At 49.5% G+C, this 11,659-nt stretch overlaps 1 protein-coding gene and 1 pseudogene across 1 annotated transcript; one reads left to right on the top strand and one right to left on the bottom strand.

Annotated features, from left to right (window-relative positions):
- The first annotated feature begins 3,645 nt into the window (after positions 1 to 3,645).
- Positions 3,646 to 8,973, top strand: CHAC1 (ChaC glutathione specific gamma-glutamylcyclotransferase 1). Its single transcript, XM_015596143.2, has 3 exons — positions 3,646 to 4,658; positions 5,072 to 5,107; positions 5,490 to 8,973. The coding sequence occupies exons 1-3, from the start codon at positions 4,440 to 4,442 to the stop codon at positions 5,889 to 5,891; spliced, it is 657 nt and encodes a 218-aa protein (XP_015451629.2). The 5' UTR covers positions 3,646 to 4,439; the 3' UTR covers positions 5,892 to 8,973.
- Positions 8,974 to 9,419: 446 nt separating this feature from the next.
- LOC112469883 lies at positions 9,420 to 9,538 on the bottom strand (annotated as a pseudogene).
- Positions 9,539 to 11,659: the final 2,121 nt, after the last annotated feature.

Genomic DNA, 11,659 nt, shown 5'->3' with positions numbered 1-11,659 from the left:
TGGCCATTGGTGATTGAACTTAATCTCCAGCTCTTCTCTCCTCTGATTGCATAGTTGGTTTCCCCGGCAACTAGCCCCCATTCTTCGAGGCTTCCCAAAAGTTCTCTCATTAAGATAAACTCAAGTGTGGTTGATAGAGACTTATTATGAGTAACAGAAGACATCTTTACCACTCTTATCACTTAAGAAATCCCCAGGTTTTTACGAGCTCTGTGCCAGGAAGAGGACAAAGACCAAATATATATATCTTATTATAAATCACAATGTCACAGTAGACTATGGCCCTACTTTAAACAGAATGGAAAGTAAAAAGTCTTGAGTAAAAATAATGAGCCCACATGCATTGAGTGCTCTCATACCAGATGTGTGCTAAGTTGTTTAAATCCTCATTAGAACCTGCGAGGTAGGTGCTATTTTTCCCATTTTACAGTTGAGAAAACCGAGGACCAGAGACTGTGCCTGGGGTCACCCTGATGGTAAATGGTGGAGTAAGGCTCAAATCTGGGCAAGCTGGGCTTAGAGTCCATGTCTGGGAAGGTTTTTCACCCTGCTGGAATCATCAGCTTCATAAAACAACTTTATCATTTAGCATAATAAATAAACATGACTCTCTAGCTCTTCCTTGTTTCAGATAATTGTGAGCACTAGCACCAGGAGTTGATTGTAGTGACTGGAACGAGAAGTGAGAAGGAATAGATCATAAGGAAATGAGAAGTGACTGCCTAAAGGGGAACAATAAGGAAAGATTAATTTGAGAAAGGTCCAAAAAAAGAAAACCACCAGGTATGCATCATGTGCAAATCATGTGCTGCTCTTCAAGGTGGAGGTCATGCTCTCATCACCTCTCATAAGCAGGTGGGCATGACATCTGTAGGTCCTTCCTGAGAAGATTTTAGGAGGAAAGATGGGATGGTTCCTGCAGTTGTTAGAAAGGAACCAGTTGTGTGGATGGTTTACTGCCTAGGAGTGTCCCACTGGGAGTGAAAGAGACAGATGGTGGCAAGGATAAGGAAGGAGTGAGAAAGAGAGATGTTCCCAGGAAGGTGGCCAAGACCTCTGGGACAACTTTTGTGAGGATTCCTATTTTGAGAGGGTCAAGGTTGAACCTGTGTCTTTCAGGATTCCTCCTCTTCTGAACCCCAGGGAGCCCAGATCGTTTTCAAGTAAGAGCTTCACTTCTTTTACCTAGTTTTGTGGAGAACCTTCCATGAGCCAGCACTATGTTGGTTCTCCTGCGTGTTCAAAGGTGAAGTCTGCTCTCAGGGAGCGCTCAGGGAGCTCTCAGGTTCATGGGCGGCAGAATGTTAAATGCCTATCAGCAAGTAGGCTCTGTGGTTGGACTACCTGCCTTCAGTCCCAGCCTCCACAACATGCCATGTTACCATGAGTAGATTACCTAACTTTTCTGTGCTCCAGTTTGCTCATCTGTGAAATGATATTTATCTCACAAAGTAGTGGAGAAATTTGTAATTAGAATAGATGTAAAAACAATTAGCAAGCTCATGGTGAGCCCTCAATAAATGATTATTTCTGTTATAAGGTGGAGGGAACAGAAAAATAAACAGAAGTGAGTTAAGGAGTTGTGGGAGCACAGAGGAGGGAGTGTCTAATTCTGCCTGGAACAAGTGCTGATTACTAATGACCTCACCAAAGGAGTCATTAAAACGTGGGGCTTTGGTCCCGGTGGGAGGTCTCAGAATGGGCATCTTGAAAATGTTCTCCAAGTGATTCTGATGTGTTACCTGCTTCTTAGCTATTAGAAACCCATTAGCTACGCTTTAAAAGGAACTTTTTATTATTAAAAAGTATACTTCGTAAGCCTTAGAAAATAGAGAAAAGAATCACCCATAATCCCAATACCCCAACATATTCATGTATGGTGCCCAGCCCCATCTTTTCCTTCATGCATTTTGCTTTTGTTTTTAGTTTTAATCTTAGCACATGTGATAGTCATATTTTGCATTTTTACCTTACTATACAATCATAGGCATTTTTACTATATTGCTTTCATAATGGATTTTTATTTTTATTTTTAACTTTTTTTCCTAAAGAGAAATGGGTTATGTTCTCTTAAAAAAATCCAAGACAATCTGAATTGGTATAAAAAAGAAAGTGCAAATCTCGTGTAGTTCTACTACTTAGAGGCAATCACTGAACATGCTTATGTGTTTTTTCAAATTTTTTTCTAAGCAAAGAAATATATACAGACTTTTTAAGTTTAAAGAGTTACATCAGTCTATTTTATAACCTGCTTTTCACTTAATTATACATCATAGATTTCTATGTCAATAAATACAGGCATACGTAATTTTCTAATGACTGCACAGATTTAATTTTGTCTATATTAAATTTATGTAATCATCTATTGTTGGAAAGTTGTTTTCTGTGTGTGTGTGTGTGTGTGTGTGTGTATGTGTGTGTGTGTGTTTCTCCACCATGTGGATTGACCATAATTTACTTATTGAGCTATTTGAGTTATTTAAGTAGTTTTTCTTCTTTTGTTTTTTTTTTCTATAATAACACATTGAAAAATCTTCAGGCATATGGCTTTCCCCATATTTTGAATAATTTCCTGGAGTGGAAGTATTGGGTCAAAGGGCAGGGACATTTTATGATTCTTGATTTGTATCACTAAGCTGATTTTTCAAAGGGTTGTTTGTGAAAATTCAGACACTTACAGCAAGGTATCGTTTGTTACCAGTTTTCTGCCTGTCACCCAACCACCCAAAGGTGGTAGATGGAGAGGGGGATATTCTAAGAAGGTAGTAGCAAAGGAGGTGTCATATGGACTAAAAGGGACAGGATAGAGAGCAGAGGGGAGAGTGAACATGGAGAATGGAGGTTAAAAGAAAGGAATGACAAAAAACAAACAACAATTTTTGCCTGTAATTTTTTCCAACCGGAAAAGTAATTCATGCTCCTTGTAAAATATCCACTTTTCCATAAATGTTTACACTTAATATTGAAAGTCTTCCTCTGCTAACAGTTTAGGTATGTACCTCCAAATTATTACTTTTTTAAATACACATAAATGTAGAACTTGTTTTAAAAGAACTAGCTTCATACTGTACACATTATAGTGCAACATTCCTACTGGAGAATATCTTAGACACCTTTGGAATGATAACTTTTTTTGTTTCAATATCTAATTAGAATTGAATGAGAAGCAATATTGTCCATTTCCCCTGCCAGAGGGCTCACCCGGACCTCCTCAGCAGTCCCATGAGGGACAGGCCTTCTGTTCTGTTTCCTTTTCCCAGCCAGAGATATCCGCAGGGGACAGGCCCTTGCCGCTCCTTAGGGGGTCAACCCCAGATGACCGGAGAGGATCCTTTATCGGGTCGAGAGACCAAGAGACCCGTAGCTGCTCACCGCCCCCTGGGAGCCTCAGTTTGGCTCTCCTAGTCCGCCACTCCCAGAATCTCTGTGCCTAAATTAAGATTAACCCAACCACTGTTAAAGTCTCATGTCCCCGCAAAACTAAACCTATCGCCTCAAGACAGGACTGGCCTGGCTTTCCTGTCCTTATGGCCTCTCCGCAAATCTGGCCACAAAGTGAGGGCAACAGTTCCAAGCGCTCTGACTGGTTCTTTCCCAGCCTCCTGGCCCCAGGCGTAGCCCTCACGTGAGGCTCGCAAGCTTCGGACTCAGCATCGTAGCCTCTGCAGAACCCTTGCTAGCCCCGTGACTCAGTTTCTCCATTTGCTCACGTGGGCCAACAGCGTGAGGCACCCGTGTGGAATGCGGAGGGGGCCTCCAATAGCTTCTCCAGAGTTCATGCTCCCAGGCGGAGCCCAGAGACAGGCATTTACACCGCCCAGAGCGCTCCTTCTGGCGGTGCCCTGCACTGGCCCTGGTGAGTTCGTGCTGCCTAGGGTGGCAGTGACTCGGCCAGGTGCACCCGCAGGACTGCGGAGGAGACTACTCGCCTGTACCGCCCGCCGCGGTTCATGAAGGGCTCAGGCCATGGAGAGGGCTGTCGAGGAGACTGCCGGTGCCCGCGTCCGTGCCCACTGCCTGCCGCCTGACGCAATCCGAGGCGCCCTTGCTGCATGCAGCCAGTGCTAGGGTAACCTCCCCCGCCGTTGCATCACTCCTGACAGGTTTGCTACAGAGGTGGAGCCGAACCAATCAGCGGGCGCGCCGGGGCGGGGGCAGACGGCTCAGTTACCCATTTAGAGGGCGGCGCGGTTAACCGGGCAGCAAAACCCGAAGGTAATTGGCCAAAAGGGGATTTGCCCCGCCCCAATCACCGCGGCAGCTGGCCGCGGTGGGCGGAGGCCTGCCAGCCGGAGGGTTTATAAAGGGCCTTGGATGGGGCCGCGCAGCTGGAGCGACCAAGCGGTGCCAGGCCAGGTGTGCGCGTCCGTCGGTCCTTCCGTGCCCACGCCGGAGACCTGCCCCGGAGGCCGCTCGGGTCCGTCCCTGTGCCCGGCACCATGAAGCAGGAGTCCACAGCTCAGAACAGCCAGCCCGCCTTGCCGCCCGCGCAGTTCCCCCGGGTCGACGTCGACCCCCAAGCGCTGTGGATTTTCGGGTACGGCTCCCTGGTGTGGAGGCCCGACTTCGCCTACAGCGACAGCCGTGTGGGCTTCGTTCGCGGCTATAGCCGCCGGTTCTGGCAGGGAGACACCTTCCATCGGGGCAGTGACAAGATGGTGAGCATCCGACCATGCCCTGGGGAATAAGGGGTGGGGATGGGTTCAGGATAGTGGGTGCTGGTGCTCTGGAATGTCCAGGGCTCTCTGGGCAGAGTGTGATGGGGGAAATGTGTAAACTTGTGCCGGGGCTTTGCGGCTTACATTTGTGTGCCCGCCCAGTGGATTGCTGTGTGATGATGGCTGGATATGTGATCTTTTGGATCACCGTGTTAATGAATATTTCTGATTATAATCTGGGCCCAAGTCATGTGTCTATTTCTCCTGCATCCATGCATCACTCCCTCTATTTCCCCTGGATGAGTGGGACTCTCTGAGGCCTGGACTGGCTGGGTTAATAAGGGTTTTCTCTGGCACTGATGGTAGAGCTGATTTCTAACCTGTCTTTTTCAAAATCTTTCTTCTCTTCTTAGCCTGGGCGTGTGGTGACCCTTCTTGAAGATCATGAGGTAAGTGCCTGAATGAATAGAGGACTCTGGCACCCAGCACCAAGGGGTATTAGATATCTCTCTGGTTCAAGGCAAGGGTGGTCTAGCTCAGTGCTTCTCACAAGAATCTCCTGAGGATCTTGTTAGAACATGAAAGGCGTATTCCCAACAAGATTACAGGTGATGCCATTGGTTCTCAGACACACTCTGAGAAGTAATCCTGTTTACTCTGGGGCAAGACCACCTCGTCAACCCTTGTTAAGAAAGGGTGAATGAGGGCTTGATGTATTGCTACTAGATGGCTGATCAGCCCTCCTCCCACCTCCCTTATTGAGCATAGTCCTGGAGTGGGACCAGCGAGGAGCTGTTTGTGACTGACCCTGGTATACATGTTTCTTCTTAGGGCTGCACTTGGGGCGTGGCATACCAGGTGCAAGGTGAGCAGGTGAGCGAGGCCTTGAAGTACCTGAACGTGCGAGAGGCAGTGCTCGGTGGCTATGATACCAAGGAGGTCACCTTCTACCCACAAGATACCCCTGACCAACCACTCAAGGCATTGGCCTATGTGGCCACCCCACAGAACCCTGGTTACCTGGGCCCTGCACCTGAGGAGGCCATCGCTACGCAGATCCTGGCCTGCAGTGGCTTTTCCGGCCACAACCTTGAATACTTGCTGCGCCTGGCGGACTTCATGCAGCTGTGTGGGCCCCAGGCACAGGACGAGCACCTGACAGCCATTGTAGATGCTGTGGGCACCATGCTGCCCTGCTTCTGCCCCACCAAGCAGGCTTTGGCACTGGTCTGAGGGGCTGAGCCCCTGAAGGAAGTGCCTACATGGGCATGGGGACCAGGTCTCCACTCCTGTGCACATAGACTTGATACAGCTGGAGGACTCAGTGGACAGTGGGGGCTCCTTTCTCTAAGCCCCTACCTGTCTGTCAGCTTTCAGCTCTCTCCTGCCTAACACTGACTTACTACTTGAAACTTTATTACACCATGTTGGTGTGATGGGCAGGGTGGGGGGCCTGCCCTGGACATAGGGGCCCTGCTGAGCAGTGCCCCACTCCAGGCACATGGTGCCTGACCAGATTCCCCTCAGTGCTGCTGCTAAGCCCACACTACCCAAGCCTCCACCTCTCCAGGAAGCCTCTAAGAGCCTTGACCCTCTGCCCCCACCCCAACCATTCCTTAGCCCCAGAAATACCACTTTTGAAGGGTCTCAGCCCACTGTTGGGGGACAGGAGGAAGTGAGGAGAGGGGGCCCTATAGGAACTGAGGCCCCTGTCAGCCCTGTTTATCCCCCCAGGTCCCCAGGGCAAATCTGGATCTGGAGTCCAGATATAGCTGCTGAGGCTGGTCCTGGGCCTCTGGCCCATTTGGCTTTGTTTCCCTGTCCTGTGTGTCTGGGACAATCCTGTCTGTCTATTCCTGGGAAGTTTATCACTATAGGTCCCAGCACCATCCCTGTCTATTCCATAATATTATCCATAAACTGAACTCTTATTAGCTGCGCTGTGCAGGAATGTGGTTCTTTCTTCAAATGAGGGGTGGGATGAGTGAGGTGGTGAAGCCCTGGAAGCCTCATGAGAGGGGAAAGGGTTCCCTCTTCATCTCCATCCCTCCCTCAGGGAGCAGGCAGCTCAGCAGGCAGGCCTGCCAGGTTACACCACTCCCATAGACACCCTTCATGTCTTAGTGCACACAAAGAACACCCTGAGTCATGCAGAATGCAGCCCATGCATCTGTACTTGGCAGCCCTGTGAGCAGTGTCCTTGCCACTGACTTGGTACCCTGTGTCTCCTCCCAGCTTCTCTGAGGAGGTTTGCAGACTTGGAGCTCAGACCAGATCTTCTTCCAGTTACAGGGCAAGCTGCTGCCTCTTCCTGACAGGCTAGATCTCTGGCTTCATGCTAGAAGAACATGTGGATGAGGATAGGGTAGTGACAATTTCTGGGAGAGTGCTGGCACAGAGACCTGTGTTCTGGAAGACCTGGTAACCCTTTGACTTCTGAGTTCCAGGTGTTCACTGTTGCCTCCTGGGGTGAGAGCTGTGCCTTCTCACTTATCCTGAACTGCCAGGACTCCCACAATGGAATAAATTACTGGGGTGCCCTCTGGAATACTGCTTGTTCACCCCCTGCCTGCCCTCAGCTACTTCCCCACCCTGGCCCCTGGGTGCAAATCTCTGCTGCCAGGATCTCATCCTGACCCTGGGCTCTGCAACTGGGAATGGCCCCTCAGTGGGCTCAGCCTCTGTTCCCGAAGCTGCAGAATGGGTGTGGGGCCCAGATGATAGGCTTCAGCAGCAGAAGAGCCTGGCTCCAACCCAACCCCTTCCCTCACTGGCCCAGTGACCTTCAGGAAAGTATTCAGCCCTCTGAGTGTTATTTTACACTGGAACACTGTGTGGTATGTGTTGCTGCTCCTCTTGTTGTGGCTGGTGTCCTGTATTGATCTGGCTGTCCCTGGCAGGAACAGCTCTGACCAAGTTGAGCAGTGTTGTGCCTGAGGAGTTTGCCCATGTGTTGGCAGCCTTGTGCCTTGGCCATTGATGAGAAAAGTGTGGAGTCCAGCCAGCCTCTTCTGGGAGCTCAGTCAGGACAACAGAACAGGAGGAGGCAGTGTGTGGCAGGGAGCCCTGGGTGGCCGCCTCCTGGGCATCTGGTGCTGGGGCAGGACCAGGAGGCCAGTCTGGGTGCTTGGAGCAGAGCCCTGCTGTATACCAAATGGGGATGGGGAGGGCTGCTTGCTAGTTGCACATGGGTTCAAATTCTTCAAGCTATTCATTCAGCAAGTATATACTAAGCTGCTGTAGGCAAGGCACTGATCTAGGCACTGGGGATATAGCAGTGAAGAAAATCATCCTCCTCAAGAAACTCAGAGCCTAAAAACTCTAAATGGTGACTATTCAGTATGAAATATGCTGTGATGGGAGGAGAACAAGGCGCTCAGCTTAGAAAGGGCTCCTGGCCTGGGAGGGGTGGTCAGGAAGGTTTTCTGGGGAGGGAATGATGAGGCTGACCCCTGAGCCTGAGAAGGGGTCTTCAGTGAACAGAGGCAGAGAATAGAATGTGCTAGAGAGGGAAAACAGGGTCAGATTGGCTGGCACAGAGTGGTGAGGGGGAGGGGCTGGGCAGGTGGCAGGACTGCAAGCCACATTCTGCTGGCTGGCCTGGTGAGCTGTGCTGTGGAGGCAGCATTCTTCCTGGGTCAGTGGGGACCTCCTGTGGATTCTAGGCAGGGAAGAGACTGCTTAAGAATGAACACTGGCTTCTGTGTCACATTGGAAGAAGAAGGTCAAAGGGAGGCCAGGGAGAGGTGTAGGTGGCCTGAGCTGAGCTGTGTCAGTGGGCATGGACAGGAGGGTAGGTTTGAGAGCAGCTTAGGAGGTGAGGTCAGCAGGATTTGGTGTAGCTGGTGATGAGGAGAGTGAGGGAGAAGGGAGAGGGCCAGGATTCAGAGTTGGGAAGTTTGGGGGTGATCTGCCCCATGTTAGAGTGTTTGAGTTGGGGGTACCTGTAGAGGGCAGCAGCATCTACATAGATGTTCAGGAGGCAGATGGATATGTGGGTCTAATACTCAGGAGAGAAATCTGGGCTGGAGTTAGAGATTTGGAGCTATACACATTGAGACGGTGCTTGATGCTCTGTGGAGTGGAGAGTGGAGAGAATAAAGGGTCTGGCCCAGCCCTGAGGTCCCCATCCTTGGTGACCTGAGTGAAGCAAGAATAGTAGAGAACAAGATGCTCTGAGGTGGAGGAGAACGAGGAGGCCAGGATCATGCTGCCGAGATGTCAAGGACAATAAAGATAGAGGTGTCCACTGGATGAAATGCCGGGGGTCCTTGGTGGCCTCGGTGAGAGCAATTTCAGGAACAGTGGCGGGAAACCAAAGACAGGGACCATAGACAGCTCTCAAGAAATTTGGCTGCTAGAAATTTAGCTGCTAACAGGAGAGAGAAGCAGAGGGGTAACAGAGGGTGTGGAGAGGGTGTAGGGGGTCTCAGGATCCCTTTACAGTTTAAAAATTATTGAGGACCCCAAGAGCTTTTGTTTATGTGGGATATAGCTATTGACAACATTTAATGTATTAGAAATTGAAGAGTTTGAAACATATTTATTAAATTAAAAATAAAAATAATAAATCCATTACACATTGATATGTTTTTAAAGAAAAATGATTCTATTTTCCAAAACAAACAAACAAAAAATTAGTGAAAAGAGTGGCATTGTTATCTATTTTTCTTTTTTTTCTTTTAGGCGAGGCAACCCTTGGTTGACCTCACGGATTACAAGCACCTTGTCAGCTTACAATCCCCTACTTTTTATTTTTTATGTCTACAGCACCCAGTCTTCCTAGGTGGTCTCCCATCCAAGTACTAACCAGGCCCAACCCTGCTTAGCTTCCGAGATCAGACAGGATTGAGCACTTTCAGGGTGACATGGCTGTAGACTTCTATTTTTCAAAACAAACAAATTTAGTAAAAAAGAATGACATCGTAATGTATTTTAAAAGTCTGACAATGGAAGCAGCTGGATTCTCATCTGCTTCTACATTCAATCTTTTGCAGATCTACATATCCTATATCCATTGTAGAATCGTGAGGAAATGAGAGTAAAAAGGCAAAGAACCTCTTAGTATTATTATGAAAATAGTTTTGACCCCGCAGATCCCCTGAGAGGGTTTTGAGGACCCTCAGGGATTCCCGTGCAATTTTTCTTGTAGAGTTTCAGAGTTAGCAGGGACCTTAGAAGCCATCCTGTCTATTTCTGAAGAGCATCCTTCTGGAAAATGGGGAGTGAGTAGGAAGGATCAGTCAATTCAGTCCCTGTTTATTGAGTCTACAAAGGTCACGGGCCCTGGACCTCCAGCTGTGGGAGACAGCTAAACACAGAATCACTATCACACCTGGTCTGGGATGAAAGTAACTGCAGGAACTCAGGATGGGGCAGAGGTAGTCAGGTGTGGGAGGGCCTTAAAGAAGCTGCAGGAATCCACCAGGTAGAGGGGGCATTCCAGATGGGTGGATATGGCTTCAGCAAAGGAGGGAGGTACACGGTTTAACAAAGAGCTGTGTGAAGTGAAAGGTGTTGAGAACCAGGCTGAAGGCTACTTGGAGTCAGTTCATGAAGGAAGTTGTAGACTTAGTTTGGTAAGGAAGTTGAACTTTGTGGTGATGTTTTTTTTTTTTTTTTTCATGTGTTTTTCCTCCCACGGAAGGATCTTTGTTTGTTTTTGTTCTTTTTGTTTTGTCTGCTTAGACTTGGTGTTCAGGCCTGGGTTAAAGGAAGCTTGTGCCTGTGGCAGGGGAAAAATAATTTTAAGGCTGCAAGACCTGAGGGGCACCTGTTGCAGCGTTTTAGGCAGGTGCTGGGGAAGGCTGAACTAAAACCAGCAACTGAGAATGTGGGGATACTTTCTGGCAGCCTGTGGGGAAATGGGGGACAAACAGGAGGAAAGAGACAGGATCCCAGGGTTTTGCTGAGAGGGGGCATGGACGGTGCAGGGGGACGTGGGTGAACATCACTCTAGCCTCCATGCACCCTTCTAGGACTGGCAGGCTCCTAAGGGTTCTCCAGTTTGCCGCCCACTGCCCCAGGAAGGACCACATACCTCTGTGGGCTGTCGTTGCTCTGGAAACAGTGCAGCAGCCATGTGAGTCATCAGAGAAGCAGAGGGTGTGGGGAGATGGACCTCGCCTTTCTCCAGAACTGGCTCTGAGGAGGTTCAGGTGCTCGAGGATGTTCAGGTGCTCAAGGTTGTGAGTTCAACTTCAGTGCCCAGGGACAGGTTAGGGGAGGCAGTGGTCACAGGGAGAGTGTCCCTGAGGGCCAGGTTTGGAGCACAAGGGCCAGCCTCCCACCGCATGGCTAGGGTGACCACATATCCCAGTGTGCCCAGAATATGTCTAGTTTACTCCTGTTGTCCTGGAGTAATTATTACTTTTACTCTCAAAAGTGTCCAGGTTTGGACAGTAAATTGCATGGTGGCTGTGGGAACCGGGACGGAGAAGTGTTGCTTTTATCAGGTGGCTATCAAAGGGGTTTGACCAAAGCCCCTAATCAGGCCTGTCCTTTGCCCTCCTCACCCATTCCCTGGACCCTCACCCCCAGGCCAGTGGCCCCAGGTGGCCACTCTCCTTTGCCCTTCTCTAGTTGCCCTGGAAGAGATTCCCCACCAGGCCCACCCTTCCTGTGTCAGGTCCACCCCTGCCCTCATCCCTGCCCTGGGCGTTTCCTTGGTCCTGAAGGAAATCTGACATATTCAGAGAGCTCAGCCACAGAACTGCTCTCTGGTCACTGGCCCTTCTCCTCCAGGAAGCAGAGGGCAACATCTGCACCCACACCCTCGCCCCCTGTGCTGCCCCTTCTCCTTAATCTGGACCCTGCATTATGCATGCTTTCTCATGCTCTGCCCCTCCCCTGGTGCTTCAGTCTTTTCTTTGGCTCCGTTCTTGATCCTGCCCCTTGCCCTGGCCCCCCAACCCTGCCCTAGCACCACCGTAAGGTGAAACCCAGGCTAGATTTCCCCTCTCATCTAAGCTTAGTCATGAGACCCTGACTTCTTTCTCACA

This window comes from Pteropus alecto, unplaced genomic scaffold (genome assembly GCF_000325575.1).
Source record: "Pteropus alecto unplaced genomic scaffold, ASM32557v1 scaffold86, whole genome shotgun sequence".
In the NCBI taxonomy this organism is placed as follows: domain Eukaryota; kingdom Metazoa; phylum Chordata; class Mammalia; order Chiroptera; family Pteropodidae; genus Pteropus; species Pteropus alecto.
This window is presented reverse-complemented; position numbering and strand designations above follow the sequence as displayed.

Coding starts and splice junctions, on each gene's coding strand:
- CHAC1 (XM_015596143.2), top strand. CDS start 4,440: ATGAAGCAGGAGTCCACAGCTCAGAACAGCCAGCCCGCCTTGCCGCCC. Junction 4,659..5,071: donor ATCGGGGCAGTGACAAGATG/GTGAGCATCCGA, acceptor TTCTCTTCTTAG/CCTGGGCGTGTGGTGACCCT. Junction 5,108..5,489: donor CCCTTCTTGAAGATCATGAG/GTAAGTGCCTGA, acceptor GTTTCTTCTTAG/GGCTGCACTTGGGGCGTGGC.